The sequence below is a fragment of the Myxine glutinosa genome, chromosome 12 (assembly GCF_964187855.1).
Source record: "Myxine glutinosa chromosome 12, kmMyxGlut1.1, whole genome shotgun sequence".
Lineage (NCBI taxonomy): Eukaryota > Metazoa > Chordata > Myxini > Myxiniformes > Myxinidae > Myxine > Myxine glutinosa.
The window spans coordinates 102,326,650-102,347,488 of NC_136272.1; the positions used below are offsets into that span (position 1 = coordinate 102,326,650).

Here is a 20,839-nt window from a genome sequence, read left to right on the forward strand (position 1 = left end):
GGAGAGAGGGAGAGAGAGGGAGAGAGAGGGAGAGAGAGGGAGAGAGGGGGGAGAGAGGGAGAGGGGGGGGGAGAGGACACCAATAGCAGGGTTGAGAGAGAGAGGGAGAGGAGAGGGGGGGGAGAGGAGGGGGGGGGGGGGAGAGGACACCAATAGCAGGGTTGAGAGAGAGAGGGGAGGGGAGGGGAGGGGAGGAACACCAACAGCAGGTTTGAGAGAGAGAGGGGAGGACACCAACAGCAGGTTTCAGAGAGAGAGAGGGGGCACCAACGGCAGGGGAGAGAGAGGGGGCACCAACAGCAGGGAGGAGGAGAGAGGGGGGGCACCAACAGCAGGGGAGAGAGAGAGAGGGACAGAGATAGGGAGGGGAGGGGGACACCAACAGCAGATTTCCCAGCTGTGCCCCAGCTAATCTGTACATACTGGCTGGGGAGAGGGCACATCCGAGTAGCCCCTACCCTAACTGTTAGGATTAAGGTGCAAAGAAGAAGTTGGTAAATGCAGGTGTGGAGGTAAGTCGGTAAAAATTCCGCCAAATTGGCGTATGTAATAAATATACTAACCTAATTGTGCTGCGTGCTTAAACTACTTAGTCTTAATTTCTGAACCATATCTGCATTGGAAAATTATTTTTCCGTCATCTTGAGTAAAATAATTTCACAAAATTTGATTCACTGAATGGAGAATATATGGGGAAAAGAGGAAGAAGCCTCGCGACTTCTGTGCGCCTTGACGTATTACTGGTCAGTCCGTTTACAAAGCAACCAATCAGAATGTAGAATACTAAAAAGTACAGGCATTGCACCAATCGTAGGTTTAGGTGTTGTAATCGGACCAAGAGCATAAGTAGTTCCGTGTTTTAAATGTATATATATATATATATATATAATATACAATCTATCTATATTTGTTAGCATTGTGATCGAGGGAACTTTGCATCATTATTGTATTAAAACAAATGTGAATGACTGCCGTGTAAAGTTAACAACGTGAACACGTCAGGCCCAGGGATCTTGTTCGGCATGTTCAGTCGTTCTGGAACCTGTTCGGCCTTCAAAGGATTCCACAGTGTATAAGGCACCTTAGCCTTGTCTCACGACCCACATTCGCCGTTTATACGATGATGTACAACTTGAGCGCCACCGCAGCTGCTCGCTTCCTCTGCGGCCCAGTTCGAATTGGGACACTGCGACCGAGATGTGTCTGCGGTCTTGTCGATGTCCTCCGAGGACCTGGAACGGACAACGAGCAAGCCAAATCGGGTAGATTGGTCTTGCCTGTTGCTTCGAGGGTCTTCAGCAGGTCCGCCGTGCAGAGGCCAAGGTCGGCGAAGAGGTCTTTCAGGAGCGCGGCCGCCCTGGTTTCTCGCGCTCCGTCGTCATGGAAACCCTTCTTGTACCTGATGAGGGTCGACAAGCCCATTGGTACGTGCATTCGTGTAGTACCGGTAGTACGAGCTTAAATCGTCGATTATGTTCAATAATGTGTAATCGATACTCCTCACACCTTCCCACCTTTATTTGCCACCTATTTACACACCAGTCACCAGGCAGTCTGATCACGACCTCGCCCCTTTCATCGTGCATACGTAATATATAGATGGTGCCCAACAGGTTCAAAGGAATGACACAGCAAATGATCACATCGTTGAACTGTACTCGTACATCAAATCCAGTTTTGACGAACATTACACCTTCACTTTTGAAAATTCTTCGTTACATTTATACATTTATTAACTTTTTATTTTCTCTCTTTAAATATGGAAATAATATACTGAAAAGGAGAGGACCTCCCCCATCTTCTGAGTTGATAATTAGGGGAAGTATACTACTACTACTACCTACTACCACCTCCTCCTCCTCCTCCTCCTCCTCCTCCTCCTCCTCCTCCTCCTCCTCCTCCACATAAAGACGACATGACAACGAAATCCATGAAAACATCCCCCCCACCGATCAGGTGGCAACTGCGCGACTCCCCAGTTGTGGTTGTCCTCACTTTTCACACCTCTGTTGTGGACACCACCCACACACGGCTTGTACAGCACAAACATGGACTTCACAACACCTGCAACACCTGCAAGGCCGCTTCCCACACACACCTACACATGAATACAGCACATTACTGAAGACTGCGCGACCCTGGCTCCACTAAGGCAAGAGCACAACATCTTAGGTGTGAGGGATTTGTGGGTCCATGCTGGGAGATCACTCGACTATCTCCATGCCGCAACCCTGTTCGAGCAGAACTGACCAGGGTTAATCATCATCTTACTACTGCAACTGCTGCTGCTGCTGCTGTTATGTGTTAAAATATGTCGGTCTCCTAATTTATTTCACCAAGCACACAAGACTTACAAAATGACATATACTTCCCTCCCAACATAGTCCTTGAGGAGTGCTATACACCTTTAGCACCTGTCCACCCATGATGTTGAGGCTAATTGATTTATTCCATGATGCTAACCGTGATCTGAAGTGGAGGAAACCACGAAAGATTTAATTTTTTGGAATAACCAAAAGTCACTGGACGTGAGGCCCGGCGAGTCGGGTTGTTGGTGGGATCTGTTCATTACACTTCTGTTTGCACATTGTTGCACCTAAGTGGCCAATATTATGGGGCATTGTCGTCGTGGAAGTGAATACCTGACTCTGCAAGTTCCGGACGTTTCTTCTGTATGGCTAAAATAAACTGTTTTTTCCAACAACTCAAGGTAATTGGTACCAACTGTGACAGTTGTCCCTTTTGGAAAGCAATTGGTGAGAATGATTGCACGAGCATCACAAAAGATGACCACCAGCACCACCACCATCTTTGCCCCCAAAAGTTGGTGAAAGCAAGTCTGAAAACTTCCATTGTGCCAATTGCCTATTGGTTTCTGGATTGAAGAAGGGCATGTAGTGTTTTTTTTTTATCCATAGCCAAAATGGTGCTCACAAATTGTTCCCCACTCATTGCATTCTTGGAAACCATGTTCTGAAACATGGAGAGTCACGTGACCTTTCGGCCATCTGTGAGCGTTCATGGCAGCCAACACGCAGAAACGTTTTTTGGGATAGAGACTTTTTTTGAGACATTTTGAGATTGGTGTGCAAAATTGTCTACGCAGAACCACTTGGTATGCCTGAAACCATGGAGAGTTCTTCTACAGGTGTTCTGTGGTTGCTCATCAACAGTTGTTCCACACACTGAATGTTGTTCAGTGAATTTCCTGTTCAGCGTTGTCTGGAATGAGGCTCCCGTCCGATGCTTTCACATCACTCTTTAAGCTTCCACACCCAGCTCATCACGTTTATCATGTCGATGGTTGACTCTTCACACACTGCAACCAGATGGTCATGTCGATTGGGGTTTGCCTACTCGGATTCAAATATTGACTACTTGTTATCCCCACGCCTTTTTAAAAATTGGGAGATATTGTAATCGGCTGCGTCTGCATCCATCCATCTGTCTGTCTTTCCGTCCGTCACGCTATCTCCTGCTAAACAACAACAACAACATGCATTTTAAAGGCCATTTTCCCTGCTAGAGCGGGGGTTAGCCTTGCGGTCCCCATGACAATCTTCTCCATTTTGCCCTATTTTCTGCATCTCTCCTTGTTAACCCCCTTGCCCGCATTTCTTCTTCCACCATCTTTAGCCAAGTCTTTTTCGGTCTTCCCCGTCCTCTGCTTCCTTCTACATTCATTTCCATCACTCTTCTCAACCAGTCACTTTCATCCTTCCTCAACACATGACCAAACCATCTCAACCTGTTCCTCTTCACAGCATCAATCACAGGCTCTATTCCCATCATCTTTCGCAATTCATCATTTGTCTTCCTCTCTCTCAACGATACTCCACACATCCACCGAACCATTCGCATTTACACCCTTTCCAACCTTCGTTGCTGCTCTACGTTTATTACCCATGTCTCGCTCCCATAAATCATAACACTTCTCACACATGCAGCATACACCTTTCCCTTCAGCTTCAACGACACTCCCCTCATCATCAGCACGCCACCCAGTTCCCGAAACTTCTTCCATGCACATCTCACTCGAGCAACCGTTGCCGAGTCTGATCCACCTTCTCCATTCAGCATGTCTCCGAGGTAGCAAAATGTTTTCACACCTTCCAGCTTCACGCCATCTCCAAGATCCAACTCAACATTTCCTCCATCTGCAGCTCCCTCTGTGCACACCTTACATTTGAATGTAGCTGCCACACTGGTTAATGACCCTCTCAGACCACTACATTTTTGATGAACCCACTCAGCGCACATTGTACATTGAATGGAGTTCACTCCGACACCCTTCCTACACACAGCACAGGGCCACTTCCCAGTTCTTTCCACCTCACCACATGCTTTACCACTTGCCATCACCTTCGTCTTTCCGATATTCACCTTCAGACCTTTTGTCTCCATACATTCCTTCCACGTGGTCATCTTTTCCTTCAGTCCATCCATACTTTCCGCAATCAACACCAGATCATCTGCATACAACAACTCCCACGGTAAACCCTCCTTTACGTTCTGAGCCAGCACCTCCATCACAGCTACAAATAGTAATGGACTTAGTACCGACCCCTGATGCACTCCCACCTTCACCTCAAACTCACCACTGTTCCCGTCCTTCGTCCTTACAGCTGTGCGCGCTCTTTTGTACATTGCCATCACTACTCTGATCAACCATTCCTCCACTCCTAACTTCCTCAATGCCCATGTCAATACTTTGCGTGGTACCCTATCGAATGCTTTCTCCAGATCAACAAACCCAAGAAACAACTTCTTCCTCTTCTCCATGTACTTCTCCTGCAACTGCCTCACAATGAAAAGCGCGTCTGTCGTTCCTCTTCCTGGCATGAATCCAAACTGCATTTCGTCGATCTTCACTTTCTTCCTTATCCTCCTCTCCAACACCCTTTCCAATACCTTCATTCCATGCTCCAATAACTTTATCGCTCGGTACGAGCCACACTCCAGAGGGTCACCTTTCCCCTTGTATAGAGGGACGAGGGTACTCAGTTCCCAATCCACTGGAATGCGGCCTTCTTTCACCACCAGATTACAGATCTCTGTCATTCTCTTCACACCCCAACTTCCTGCTGCCTTCAACATATCTCCCACAACTCCCGTCGGCCCTCCCGCTTTTCTACCCTTCATTGCTTTTATCGCTTCCTCAACTTCCTTCTCAGTTATCTCCTGCTAAACAGTTGTGTAGAAATTCACCACACTTGGTAGTTATGATCACCACATGGCAAGAAGGTGCAAGAGTATATCATTTTTGGCCATTCCCCCTGGGGTGGGGTCAAAAGGTAAAATCACATAAAAGTCAAAAGGTCAAAAAGCAATTGTGGCCACATTTTAAAACATTTTTAAAATTAAACTTTGTATATACAATGAACATTGGGGGACGTATGACATATGTAACGATATTTTGGATTTTACCCCGGTTCATGCCCCAGTGAGTAAGGACTTAAGGTCACGGGGTCAAAACGGGGAAAAAGATTTAACTCAAAATTTGATATTGAGTCATTCCTGGCAGAACTTTTTACAATGTTTCAACCATGATCTCGGTTTGAGGCGTGCACTACCTCGACAACATCCTGTTGGACCTCGGGGAATCTCACTATAGTTTAGAAAATCTTGTACAATGTCGTCAAAGTTTTGTGATGCATCCAATAAAAAGAAAAGAAAAACTTTGAGCATATCCTGGCACGGGTAGATTAACTCCTTGATTCCTCGCTCTTTCACCCACAAATTTACTGGTTTATGTTTTATTAATCACCTCTGCCACCGAAGGTAGACCGAGGATGTTTTCACATATGTCTGTCTGTTTGCTTCTGCTTGTCTGTGAGCAGGATATCTGAAAAAGTTGTGGATGGATTCAGACGAAATTTAGTGAACAGGTTGGGTGTGTGACGAGGACGAATTGATTCAATTTTGGTGAATATCCAAATCCTGATCCGGATACTAGAATTTTAAAATTTCTTAAGTTCAGTAATTCTTTACCATTGAGAGATCGGGCTAAAAACTATATAAAGCATGGTATTTCACAAAGCTGTGGATGGATTCAGACGAAATTTAGTGAACAGGTTGGGTGTGTGACGAGGACGAATTGATTCAATTTTGGTGAATATCCAAATCCTGATCCGGATACTAGAATTTTAAAATTTCTTAAGTTCAGTAATTCTTTACCATTGAGAGATCGGGCTAAAAACTATATAAAGCATGGTATTTCACAAAGCTGTGGATGGATTCAGACGAAATTTAGTGAACAGGTTGGGTGTGTGACGAGGACGAATTGATTCAATTTTGGTGAATATCCAAATCCTGATCCGGATACTAGAATTTTAAAATTTCTTAAGTTCAGTAATTCTTTACCACTAGGGCATGCCCGTACTATATATATGCCCGTACTATATATATATCTAAAATTATATCCCCCCCCTCTATTTACATGAAATGGTTTGGTTCATTCGCAACGCCAAAGCGAACGGCGAACGGCTTGCGAGTACGGTGACAATCCCCCCCCTCTATTTACATGAAATGGTTTGGTCCATTCGCAACGACCACAGAACCCCCCCCCTCTATTTACATGAAATGGTTTGGCCCATTCGCAACGCCAAAGCGAACGGCGAACGGCTAAATCGCCATAGCTCGCCCGTACGTGGGTGCCCGTTCCTTGCCAAAAAAAAAAAAAAAACGCTACCCGTACGCTCTACCCCGCCCGTACACCCGTAAACAAAAAAAACAACGCTCTTCGCTTCCGCCCTTCGCTCTGACTGAATTGGGAGAAATAATGCGCATAAGAAATCGAGAAATTATTATTTTCTCCGGAAGAAATCGAATTACGAACCGTAATGGCGCAGGCTCTCGGGCTCGCAACAACGCGTCCTGTGATTGGCTGCCGGAAGTGAAGTCTTCACTGTCGCAAATGTGAAGCGATGAATACGATGAATCGCAAATTAGTTTTTATTAGTTTTAAAACATAGTTTAACGGCAACATAGTTTGCCGACGGGAAATAAATGAATACGCTCTCAAATGTGCCATCCGAGGCAGAGTCTGTTCGGCACACGTGATAGCTCGCTGCTCTCTGATTGGTTGAATCGTTTTTTGGACATAGCTCGGTAACTACTTCTGCGATTAATTTAAAACCTTGAAAAGGCACATCCTCGGGTCCCCAGCAATATACCTGGCAAGTTTCAAGTATATCGGACCGGTAGTTGTCGAGAAACAGCGGTCACAGACAAACATACAAACATACAAACAAACATACACACAGAGATTAGTGGAATTATAGATAGATTGAGAGATCGGGCTAAAAACTATACAAAGCATGGTATTTCACAAAGCTGTGGATGGATTGTGATAAAATTAGGTGGATCAGTTGTTTACGTGACAAGAATAAGCCGATTTGATTTTGGTCCCGGACCGGATCCAGATCCGGCCTATCAGTGGGTTGTTGTTCAGCCCGGCGTAGGTATGCGTTGTACCGAGTGCCGTACAAGTTTATAATGTTTCAGGGATGTTGTGATGGACCTACCAGCCTTTTCTCTTGTATCTTTCTCATCACTTTATGCCCTTGTATCTCACACAAATATATTTTACAGTGATTTTTCTTTCTTCTGCATTTCCACATCTCATTACTATAGGTTGAACCTGGTTGTCATAACTTATTGGGACATTTGAGTTGCTTCATTCTGGTTCAGATCTAGCGTTCTGCTTACTAACAATATTGACAACCTTCCAAAAGGTCCCCTAACTAAACCCAATTTTCCATCACCATTTATTTTTTTGTCCCACTTCAGGAACCTGGCTTCTTTTTCTACCGTGCACTTGGAGCATTGCCCTCGCCGCAGCTCCGGGCACTCTACCGGACGCACGACTGCTGGCCCTGTTTGGGGTGGGTGCGGCACTCATGCGGGGGGCGGGATGCACCATCAACGATCTTTGGGATCGAGACATTGACAAGAAGGTGGGTGCTTCTAGTTCGGTCGGGCCATGTTTTGCATTTAAACCTATCTTGGTCGTAAAGATGCCGATCCCTTCAGGATTAATTGGAGTTGAAGTCCCATGCCAAGGCAAGGCCCATGTACTGATTTATCTTGATTTTTTTCATCGAAGGTGCATCGTACGGCCTTGAGACCGCTTGCTGCCGGTACAATCACCCCCTTTCAAGCCTTGCTGGCATTGGCAGGCCAGCTTAGTCTGGCACTTGGTATCCTGCTCTGCCTCAACTGGTACAGGTGAAGATTGTGATGGGCTTAAATGCAGCATTTGTTCAGGGTTCCACGATGAAACCCTAATTTTGTTTTTGCTTGCCCTGATTTAATGAAATGCTGAAATGGAAATGCAGCGAACGACGAAAAGGACATTCATGTGGCCTTTTAAACTAGTCGTTTCTTCTTCTTCATGTTGGTCCACTTTGCTGTGCTTTGCCCTGTTGCAAAAAAGGAAAACGTTTTTGGAAGTTTTGTGTTGTCCTTGGGGAGTTTGACTTTCATCAGGTCCACGTGTCCACAGTTTGTAAGTTTGATGCATGGTTTCTCATGGAACCCATACGGTGAACCCTCTGAATCATTTAATGCCCGGATGACAGCCATTCCTTTGGAATGATAGCAAAGCGCCTTGTTTTCATTGCTCGCTTGGAGTGTTTCCAGGCCGTTAACATTTCTCAACTGCCAGGTCTGTGTCAAGTTATCAAAGGGAAAGTATTTCTGGCACAATTTATCTTTCAATGGTGGCTAAATATGATAAAGTGGCATGTAACGTCGCAAAACCTGGAACTTGGTTGAACGTGAGCATTCATCCATCCGTCCGTGCTTGCTGTGCGTATGAATGAAGGGAAGTCCAGTTTGATACGTTCCCATTTATACGTTCCTTTTTCCTGCAGCGTGCTGCTTGGAGCCTCATCCCTTCTCTTCGTCGTCACCTATCCTCTGATGAAGAGAATTACTTATTGGCCACAGTTCGTGCTCGGTAAATGGAAATGCTGTTGTCACTGATGGTGTCACCTTTAGTAATATGCAAACACAAAATTGAGGCATTGCGTACGGTACAGGAAGTATGTGTACGGTGCAATGAGTATGATTTGTAACAGACCCCGATGGCCGTCCGTGTCTTGCAGGACTTACCTTTAACTGGGGGGCACTGCTCGGTTGGGCTGCAGTGAAGGGATCGTGTGATTGGTCGGTATGCTTGCCCCTGTATTTCTCGGGGCTGATGTGGACGCTCGTTTATGACACCATCTATGCACACCAGGTAACCACGGATACACATTGCTTATTTCAAAAACGGTGTACACGCACACGTTTCCGAAACGAGTGCAGCGATGTTCCTCATTGCCACAAGATGGCGGTGGTTTATCGTATGGTGCCATCTCGGTTGTGCTTGCGGCAGGTTCTCAACAAGGTGTATTTTATACGCTACTGTTTGATGTACTGTACTGATGGTGTACTGTAGTTGTGATGCAATAATTGATTCAACCCAGGTTCTGTTGACTGATCAATGAATGAACAAAATCTGTTACTGTAAATGGTATTCTCACAAACATGTACACTCGTGGCCAAAAATATTGGCACCCTTGAATCTTTTTCAAATTGCACCCTTGCACCAAAATATTTGGTATCACAGCCTTTGGACAAAATAACTGCAGTCAAGCGCTTCCTAGAGCCATGAATGACCTTCCTCCACCTCTCTACTGGCAGTTTAGCCCACTCTTCTTGTGCAAACTGCTCCAGTTCTCCCAGATTTGAAGGGTGCCTTCTCCCCACTGCTGTTTTCAAATCTCCCCACATGTGTTCAATGGGATTTAGATCTGGACTCATTTCTGGCCACTTCAGAACAGTCAAGCGTTTTGTCTTGAACAATTCCTGGGTGCTTTTTGAAGTGTGTTTGGGGTCATTGTCCTGCTTCAAGACCCATGACCTTCGACGCAAACCTAGCTTTCTGACCCTGGGTTGAACATTGTGCTCCAAAATGCCTTCGTAATCTCCTGATTTCATGATGCCATGCTCACATTCAAGGCACCCAGTGCCAGAGACAGCACAGCAACCCCAAAACATCACTGAACCTCCTCCATGTTTGACTGTAGGGAAGGTGTTCTTTTATTTGAAGACTTCATTTTGTTTTCTGTAAACAAAGAGATGATGTGCTTTACCAAAAAGCTCTAATTTGGTCTGATTTGTCCACAGGACATTCTCCCAGAAGGATTTTGGCTTGTTCATGTGTGTTTTGGCAAACTCCAGTCGGGCTTTCTTATGTTTCTCTCTCAGCAGTGGGGTCCTCCTGGGTCTTCTACCATAAAACCCCTTTTCATTGAGTTGGCAACGGATGGTGCGAGTTGAAACTGTCGTACCTTGTGTCCGAAGATCAGCTTTAATCTGTTTGGCAGTTGATCGGGGTGCTTTCTCCACCATTCGAACAATCCTTCACTGCAATCTTCGATCAAGTTTTCTCTTGTGGCCACGTCCAGTGAGGTTGGCCACAGTGCCATGGGCCTTAAACTTTCTGATAACATTGCGTACGGTGGACACAAGAACCTCAAGGTCTCTGGAGATGGACTTGTAGCCTTGAGATTGTCCATGCTTAGCTTCAATCTTGTGTCTGACCTCCTCAGACAATTCTCTGGTTTTCTTTCTTTTCTCCATGCTCATTGCGGTACACACAGTGACACAAAACAGCAGGAGTCCTTTTCTCTTTTCAAACTGGTTCAATGAGTGATCTACTATATAAGAGAGATGTCTGTCTGTCTGTGTGTCGCCATTTTTCTCAGAGATGGCTGAACGGATCTTCGTCAAACTTTCAGAGGTTCATCAGCGAGGCCTGGGAGTGTTTTAGGCAAAAAAAAAAAAATAATAATAATTTTTAAAAAACGTTCGTTTTTTGGGATTTTGCTCAATATCGTTTGATCGTGCCTAAGCCTTTTTATACTAATGACATGTATATACAAGTACACATTCGCATAAATAAATACAAAGCAATCACCAGACCTTTGAATACAAATAAATCAAACAATTCCGGAAGTGTATGAAGTTGGGAGTACGGCTTCTACTTTTTCTTCCTGATCGGCATCACATTTAACTCGGAAACGTGATGAACACCACATTCACCAGCATATATTCAACAAAAAGGTCATGAACCCCCTTCCTCTCCTGCCTCCATCCATCCTCCCCCCCATCCCCCTCCCCCTCTTTCCCCTCCCCCTCCCCCTCTTTCCCCTCCCCCTTTTCCCCCCTCCCCCCTTCCGCCTTCACCCCCCCATCCCCACCTTCCCCCCCCCCCTTCCCTGCCTCCCCCCTCCCCCACCCGGCAACACCGGGTACTTCTACTAGTATTTTATATTGCAGGCACCTGCAACTCACCAAAGGTGAGTTCAATTCCAAAGTAAAGGAGAATCACCTGCTTGAAATCTAATTATTGTTAACAACTTTTAGAAGCTGCCAATAATATTTTCCGGCCCATTTTAGGATTTCTGTGTGAAATAAGCCAAGATTTAGTAATTTCTTCAGCTTTTTTTGTTTTGTTCCACTGCAAACCAAAGAAATACATTTGTGGATACCAAAAGATTTTTTAAATTTCAACAATTTTCTCGAAGAAATGGTGCATTATTTGAAAAAAGTGCAAAGGTGCCAATACTTTTGGCCACGACTGTACATACCAGATTTATCAAGAATTGCATGAATATGCAACTGAGCTTTGTACAAACTTGGGACATTGGTGTACTCTGCGGGATTAGTTCATTCATGCTATTCGCTGCACATTTATCACTTCACAACCTTTTCCTTTCGCAGTCTTGTGTGCCTCGACCATGTGGACAAGGTATATGATCTTCTTCTTTCCTAATGCAGCACAATTAGCATCATTCACTGAGGGCGTGGCTGTATGTTGGAGTAGGAATTCGTAATTTGTCCAGCGTGCCGGCAATAGCTCGCCATCTCTTCGCGAAGGAGACCATGGGATCTTTAACACCCACCAACTAATGCCGGCGAATGGGACGCCACGGTATATAATTAGAGTAGTTCCTTCAACCTGAAAGTCCATGATCATCGCGTGTTTCACCCGAGATGTATCGAGTAACCTTTTCTTGGCTTTCCACTCTTTTATCATTTGCTCCATGGTTGCCATTTGGTCCCATAGCCATCGGTGATCTCTCACCCTTTGGCCCTTTTGCTTCTTCATTTCCCACCGCGGTGTTTTTTATTTTTCAACGTTTGGGAAATCCAAGCGATAGTGGTTTGGCATCATTTTTGTGAAAGTAAAATTGCATGTTATATTTTGTTCCGCGTTCGATGTACTATGTTCTCATGAGACTTAAAATGGCTCTTTTAGGTTCAAATGTCGGCCGATTTTACCCAGGGCAGTTAATTTCGAAACGCTTTCCCCCGAGAATTGATCTGGGGAGTGAGGGGCAGAAAATGCTGTGAATGCCCAAACCTTTGTTTATCTTATTGCATTTTACTCAGCTCTACGACCCCAGACATGTTTCCAAGTTGTTGCGTTTGGCTCACGGCAACAGTCAAATATCATGGGATTGTTTATATTACAACAAATTCACTTTGTGGGCATCAAGGAAGACCGCATGTTTTCCTTCCTGTGGTTATCGCTTGCAGGATAAAGTCGATGACGTCATAGTTGGGGTGAAGTCCACGGCTTTGCGGTTTGGAGACGACACCAAGCCCTGGTTGACGGCCTTCTCCTTGGCTATGATCGGTGGGCTGACAACGGCCGGAGTTTCGGCCGATCAAGCTTTTCCTTATTTCATCGCTGTGGCCGGCACCGCCTGCCATCTGGCTCATCAGGTTAGTTTCCACCACAAAGCAGTGCTTTCTTCACTATCGAGGAGATTTGCTTTTAATATTGTTGCGGATTCGGGGGTCGGCGCTCCCCTTATCAAGGGGGGGTTAATCCCCTTGTCTTTTAAGCTGGCCGTCCCCCAATCCTGGAAATTATGACGTCGCTTCCGGTCGGTGGTAAGTAGGGTTGTAAGCCCAATTAGTCTTATTACCTAAGTACTACCACCGGCCGTAAGCGAGGAGATAACTCCCACCCGAGCCGCAGCGGTAATGGATACGCCGAGCGAAGCGAGCCGCGACTCGGGCCGTTAACCATAGACTAAACCCGACTCTGATCGGTTCCTATCGTGCCACAGGTACTCAATTGAAAGAAAGGACGCAAACGATCGAATAAGAGGAAACCCATAAAATAAGAAGAACAAAGAGTGGGTTTATTAATTATATACAAAAACCCAAAGAGGAAACGAAAGGAATATACAAGAGCAAAAGGACACAGGGCAAGCTTATCTAAACAGTCTTACTTACAACCCCAGGACAAACAGACAGACTCACACGGGATGGTAGCGGTAGGAGGAGAAGGTCCAAGCAGATGGTTCAGGCGTTGAGGTCCGGCTCCAGGTGTTGACTCGTACCGTGGCGAAAACCCGGGCAGGCAGCTAGCGCGTATCATTGGCGCGTGACCGGACCTTACATATGGCGGGGGGGGGGGGGGGGGTGGTGGAGTCCTTCGCAAGTCCGTATGCACAGTTCCTATGAATTAGGAGTCCCCCAGCGCAGCTCGTTCCAACGCAGCTCTCTCCCACGCAGCTCTCTCCCACGCAGCTCTGTCCCACGCAGCTCTGTCCCACGCAGCTCTGTCCGTGCCGTCTCTGTTAGCGCGGCTCTCCCACTCACTCTGCTCGTGAACTCCTTACTCAGCTTCTCTCCCTCCTCTCTCTCCTCTCTGCGTCCCTCTCTCCCCTCTCTTCTCCTCTCTGCATCTCCCTCTCCTCTCTCTCTCCTCTCTTCTTGGTGTTCTCTCAACAGCAATGGTCCCCTGCGCAGTCGTTAAAGCAGTCCTCACGCTTGCGCTTATATAACGTGCTTAGAAATCAATGCGCGCTTCATCGAGCCACGCCTATCAGTGAGCTCACCTCAGCCCTGATTGGGTAGCGAGGGCTCACCGGCTCCGCCCTTGACGGAACGTTGACAGGGCCACGCCTCGTTCTTGGCGCTCCGCCCCCTTCTTCTCCAGCTTGACCGCGTGCGTAATGGCGGCCGGGGTGAGCGATTAAGGCAGCGATGACGGCTCAATGCAGCGAACGCTGCTGGCAAGCAAAGGCGCGTTATAGAATTGGAAGGGACAAGCCCCGACTGTAGGTGGGCATGATGGAGTAGCTTGGAGAGAGAGAGAGGTTCGAATGTGATGAATGGGGCCTACCTTATTTGATTAATGCAACGCAGATTCGACTATTGGGAACATGGCCTTATTTAAACACATACTACGGAGATAACTAAAGTCCTATGGTGACCTACCTGTTGCATATGGCCTAACTATGGGTGCGACCTTTGACCTTTTAACAAATAGAATATTTACAAGAATTATTTACAAGTGAGGGTTCTAAAACCGCAACAATATCAAATTCAAACATCTGATGTTTTATCCTTTCTCCTTTATTTTTTATTTTTTTCCCCCTTTTTCATTCAAACCTTGAAGCCTGGTGTGAAATAGCACCAGGTGGGTTGACTCGGCCTGTCATCCTTCCAAGATCGGCAAAATGAGTACTACCAGCTTACTGGTAACAGGGGCACTGCATCAGTGGCACAGCCACGCTCCCAGAATATGACGCAGCCAAGCAGCCACACGCTGCACACGAACCACATTCAAGCTTTTGTGTACCCCATCTACAACTGTTTATCAAATACGTTTGAAGAATAGAAACATAAATATGGAAATCAAGTTCAAGCAAATGATTACATCATTATGTTTAATCCAATTATAACTTCTACCAATTCCAGATCTAATGTAAAACAGGCCTATCAGTAGGTTATTCAGTTGTGATTTTGCGTTGTAAATTTCCTGCCACGAAGCTGTGATTTTGACATGGAGGGATAAAATAAAAACTCCACTGCAGTTAGCCCATGGATTGGAAGGTTTGAAGCAGCGAAGTGAATGATGGTTCCTGCATGTTTGCCTACAAACTCTTACTGTTCCATCAACATGAAAGCTCGACTCAAAAATAAACATTATTTTTATGGTGTAGCCCCGAGGGCAATATCGTCTGGAACTGTGTGTGTGTGTGTGTGTGTGTGTGTGTGTGTGTGTGTGTGTGTGTGTGTGTGTGTGTGTGTGTGTGTGTGTGTGTGTGTGTGCGCTTGCGCGTACAGTGCATTCAGAAAGTATTCAGACCCCTTCACTTTTTTCACATTTTGTTATGTTGCAGCCTTATGCTGAAATCGTTTAAATTCATTTTTTTCCTCGTCAATCTACACTCAATACCCCATAATGTCAAAGAGAAAACAGGATTTTAGAAAGTTTTGCAAATTTATTAAAAAGAAAAAACTGAAATATCACATTTACATAAGTATTCAGACCCTTTGCTATGACACTTGAAATTTAGCTCAGGTGCCTCCCATTTCTCTTGATCATCTTTGAGATGTTTCTACACCTTGATTGGAGTCCACCTGTGATAAATTCAATTGATTGGACATGATTTGGAAAGGCACACACCTGTCTATATTAGGTCTCACAGCTGACAATGCATATCAGAGCAAAAACCAAGCCATGAGGTCGAAGGAACTGCCTGCAGAGCTCAGAGGCAGGATTGTGTCGAGGCACAGATCTGGGGAAGCCCACAAAAAAATTCTGCTGCATTGAAGGTTCCCAAGAGCACATTGGCCTCCATAATTGTTAAATGGAAGAAGTTTGGAACAACCAGGACTCTTCCTAGAGCTGTCCGCCCAGCCAAACTGAGCAATCGGGGGAGAAGGGCCTTGGTAAGAGAGGTGACCAGGAACCCGATGGTCACTCTGGCTGAGCTCCAGATATCCTGTGTGGAGATGGGAGAAACTTCCAGAAGGACAACCATCACTGCAACACTCCACCGATCTGGGCTTTATGGCAGAATGGCCAGACGGAAACCTCTCCTCAGTGAAAGACACATGAAAGCCCGCTTGGAGTTTGCAAAAAAGCACCTAAAGGACTCTCAGACTGTGAGAAACAAGATTCTGTGGTCTGATGGAACCAAGATTGAACTGTTTGGCTTCCGTCTGGCCACCTTTTTGTAGGCTTCCCCAGATCTGTGCCTCGACACAATCCTGCCTCTGAGCTCTGCAGGCAATTCCTTCGACCTCATGGCTTGGTTTGGAAAAAAATGAATTTAAACGATTTCAGCATGAGGCTGCAACATAACAAAATGTGAAAAAAGTGAAGGGGTCTGAATACTTTCTGAATGCACTGTATGTTAATGATGATGTCATATGTGACTTATGGCGTCATAAATCAACAAGTAGAATGCTTGATCCGATCAGTATGAAATTTCTTGAGCGTGAACTGGGGATAAATTGTTCGAGGAAAAAAAAAAAAAACCTGGTTCGGCAGTCATATTTTTACAGCATAGCCCATCGGGCAATGCTGGCTGGAACATCATTTATCTGTCCATCTGGTGTATGTATGTATGTCCCTCACAAACGTCCACCAATCAGAGCTGAGGATCTGGTCACATGACAGGGGGACAGCAGATCCTCCACTCAGCAGATCCAAGCCCGGCTACGCCGTTAGACTATCGGTCGTGTTGAAATGAGTCACTGAGGTGGATGAGAGAGAGCTTGGCTATAAGTGGTCAAATCGGCCTCAATCAGACAAAACTATAGAATATTAATAAATACTATAGTATCCAAGTGTTACGTGGTCCTCCCGGTAACTACCTGGTCTCGGTGACCCCCGGACCGTGGGAGGAACCTCGCCAGAAAGATATATGATTTATACGCTTTCGCAACACAATCAATATGAAAGACACAAACAATTCAAGTCAATAGGAAACCCCCACACCAAGGATCCGGATTAATGGATAATATATTCCCAATCAATCAACAATAATCAACCCTCAATCAACAACATTACTAAGATGTAGACTCATCAACAATAGCGTATAAGATGGTTCCTCCCTTGAGCCCCACTCACGACTCCCTCCATGGTCAATGTCTCTCACAATGTCTCTGTACTCCTGTAGTTCGATCTCCGCACGCGGGCGGTTGAACGGACCCTTCCTGACGTGATCCCGGACCGGGAACGGCTGCTGCCGCGGACACCTCCTCGGCAGCCCACCGAGGTCGGTGCTCGTGATCGCGGCTTCGGGGCTCGCAAAGTGCGCGAGGCCCAAGGCGCCTGCCGTACGCGTCCTTGTAGACGTTGAGGTAAACGGTGCCGGACGCTTGGTTCCATGCAGGAACCCCCAGCAACTTGACGCGTAACCGGTAATTACCCCGCGCCGGTAACTCCTCTCGCCAGACGGGCTTTTCAAACGCAGCGTTCCCAACGCTGATCAATATTGACACCGCTCGCGTCGGAGCTGGGTGAGGAGCAGAAGATGGCCGCTTTCTCCCGGACCTCGTGTCTTTTTCTTCTTCCGGTTCACCATCCCGTTTCCGGTCTCCTGTTATCAGGAGCGCCTCTAACCATTTAACCACGACAACCTTTAATAGAATAAACATTAATAAGCAATGACCTGAATAGTAATTCACATAAATCCAGAATCCGTAACACAAGCCACAATATTGCCTGCCATATAAACACCATGCTTATCTCATTGCAAACAACTGAAGGGTGAATTTGCAGTCGGAAAATGTATTAGAAATTAAATTTTCACCAATTTGTGTGCATGATGGATATCTGAAGCACCAAACAAGGATTTTAGAAACCTGTGCCATGTTAGCACCATAGTTCATAGGTTGAGGAGCAACTCAAAAGTGAACTTGCATACGTTTCGGCCTTCCAGCATCATCGACACGTTGTTGACCACTACCCCGCCCCTTCGGCCTGAGACTGTCAAAATCACCATTTATCTTTTGTGTTGACTCAAATCCGTGTCCCATCACAACCATCGACATGGAAACCCAATGTGTATGTCAATATAAGCAGGATAATATCACCTCTTCGCTGTTATTAAGTCATGAATTTGGATAACATGCCACATGGGATGGCTTGCCAGTCACTCCACGCGGAATGATGGCCAATGAGCCAGAAACACATCCATGAATTGATTCGGGGGCTGCGGTGGGGGAGGGAGAGGGTGAGATTCTGGAATTGCCACAAAGACTTTTAACATGCTGACAGATACTGTAGTGAGCAGCTGGCCTTCGGCAGTGGGTGGTTCCGTGTCTTGCAGAATGCAACTAAGCTGGAAGTTGTATTTTACCTTTACCTTCTTTTCCAGTTACAACAAATCAGAAACCTTGTGAATGGTGTAATTGCCACCTGAACAGGGATGATGTGTTTAAAGCCTTCCATGTTGGTCAGGATCTTTGCAGCAAGTGCTGATGTGGCACATGGGTCTTGTATCTGGATAGCCCAATTTTTCATTTATTTGTCTGTACAAGGCAGTGAGGACTTCAGCTATGATGGGCAAATAACGCATGAACTTACCGCCAAAACATGATGTTCTATCCAAGATCCCTCCTGCTCTTGGACGCACCATCGAAGATTTGAGCATACTTGGACAGGGTCATTGCGCCTGATATTGACTTTGTACGCACCATAGAAGGTTTGAGCATACTTGGACAGGGTCATTGGGCCTGATACTGCCTATGTACGCACCATCGAATATTTGAGCATACTTGGACAGGGTCATTGGGCCTGATACTGACTATGTACGCACCATCGAAGGTTTGAGCATACTTGGACAGGGTCATTGGGCCTGATACTGCCTATGTACGCACCATCGAAGGTTTGAGCATACTTGGACAGGGTCATTGGGCCTGATACTGCCTATGTACGCACCATCGAAGATTTGAGCATACTTGGACAGGGTCATTGGGCCTGATACTGACTATGTTCATACTTCTATAATGAAAACGATAACCTGATCACCAGAGTTTGCTTAATCCCCACCCATATGGCGATGGACGCAAAGGTCACGTGACGTAATACCCTAGTGTAACTCAAGGTCCGTACAGTTGATTTCCTTCATACTAAGTTTCTTGGCAGCGACTAACTTGTTACTTGCAATTATCCATCTGCAATTGGCCTTATGATGCGACCGTGCACTGTGATGCCTGACTGCAATTGCATTTACCGCTCGACAGGTGAAGGCCCCAGCAAATTGGCCACCCGAGGTTAACTGTGAGGTCTACGTGCATTTTCTGAGTGTATCTAATGTCCATAAATGTTAATGCTTCTACTTGTCCTGATTCCTTGTGTTTATGCTCACCTTTTTTGTTATACTAAATGATGTCCAGCTCCCATGACGATGAGCGTGCTATTAAACCTCGGATTCCTGAGCCTACCTAGGGCCTTCCTATTTGTTTGGCTCAGTGCGATGGGCTAAGGCGCACCTGTGCACCAAAATAATTATAAAGCAACAGCTGTTAAGCTGCGGCCTGCGTGCTATACGAGGCCGCCATATATCAACATGCCCGTTTTTGACCTCCTATGGCTTTGGAAGCATCTGCAATCATCTTTTACTTTTTGTATGAGTCAGGCCATACAGGATTTACGGCCACACTGTTTGTTTGCAGGTTTGGACCCTTGACGTGAACGACACTGGAGAATGCTGGAAGAAATTTGCTTCAAACCGTAACCTGGGCTTGCTTATTCTTGCTGGAATTATGTCTGGAACCCTTTTAAGGGGATAAAGGAGGAAACGATGGCTGTACATTCTGTCTGCCTTATGGACACAACACGTAAGGCATCCTCGCTCGGTGGATGTGGCCGCAGGCGGCTTTTGGACATCAATGGGGGTGATTGTATTACGTGCCCAGATGGACATTTTTATTTTGTACAAACAAGAGCACTGCAGTTTATATTGTACAATCGCTTGTCCTTTGTCCAAGTGGTGAGGAGCTCGAATTTCCTGAAGCAGGACATCGCTATACGCACTCCAATGTGGGATATTACATTGATTGGAAGGATCATTCCGACTTGTTTATTATCCTGTTGTCTGTCCTCCACGTCGGGTTATTGGATTGATCGGGGATGTTCCGGGTGTCGAGGCAGCTGGTATGTGAAACTGCAAAATACCAAAGTAAGGATTCCAAATCCAATTTCAGCTTCAGTTCAACTTCTTTTTCTGGTCTAGAAAGGAAACAACAAATAGTTTTTTGGTTTTTTTTAGATCACAAATATGAGATCACTACACCTGCGGCGTTCGCTTCGATTCGACCTCTGTAATGGTTGTTCAGAATGAAAAAGGTGATCATATGTGCTTTGAGATCCAGTTAGGGGATCACTCTGTTTTACTGAGCATCCTCAAGACGAGCAGTGTCAGATTATTAACGTGACCTGGTCTGACCTCATGCAAAATGGCCATCTGGCCAATGTGGCCTCGGCATGTTTCACCATCAATCAAGACTAGCAATTGAAAGAGAGAAAACTCGCCACTCCTGCCACGTGGAGTCATGTGAAAAAGGTCAAAAATCATGTCCGGAAATGTGCAGAATGGCTCGACAAACCGGAGCAAAGTTTATAGAATCTTTTCCCTAGCTTAGCCTTGGACTTGAAGTGGTAAAGAACGGGAAGAAACGGAAGGATGCAGAGTCTCCCCATGTTTGGAATGACTCGGGGATCACCTTGTGCTGCTGTGTATTAAATAATAATTTAAAATTATTTAAAATAATAATTTAAATTTAAAATAGCCACGAATAGAGAGTAAGGAATAGGAATGTTTGTTTGGCACAGCCTGCACATCATGTCGTTCCGCTTGGGTAAAATGGATGGTTTTCATGTCTTGCACCTGTCCACCTTTGAGGGCCTCAATCGGGTGTTCCACCACCATCTCAAGTCATCCCCCATCCTTACCCACATCCCTTATTCTCCCCATTAACATTTATTGCAGTATGCTGTTTCCTCCCAGGCTTTATTCCTTCC

General features: G+C 45.8%; 1 protein-coding gene across 2 annotated transcripts; it reads left to right on the forward strand.

Moving 5' to 3' along the window:
• The first annotated feature begins 479 nt into the window (after window positions 1-479).
• COQ2 (coenzyme Q2, polyprenyltransferase) lies at window positions 480-19,885 on the forward strand. Of its 2 annotated transcripts, none has more exons than XM_068132232.2 (8): window positions 480-512; window positions 1,003-1,424; window positions 7,792-7,958; window positions 8,108-8,229; window positions 8,877-8,962; window positions 9,111-9,244; window positions 12,595-12,783; window positions 19,492-19,885. In XM_068132232.2, the coding sequence occupies exons 1-8, from the start codon at window positions 499-501 to the stop codon at window positions 19,606-19,608; spliced, it is 1,251 nt and encodes a 416-aa protein (XP_067988333.2). In that variant the 5' UTR covers window positions 480-498; the 3' UTR covers window positions 19,609-19,885. The 2 variants fall into 2 exon arrangements, with proteins under 2 accessions (XP_067988333.2, XP_067988334.2); XM_068132233.2 differs by having other exon boundaries at window positions 8,108-8,223.
• Window positions 19,886-20,839: the final 954 nt, after the last annotated feature.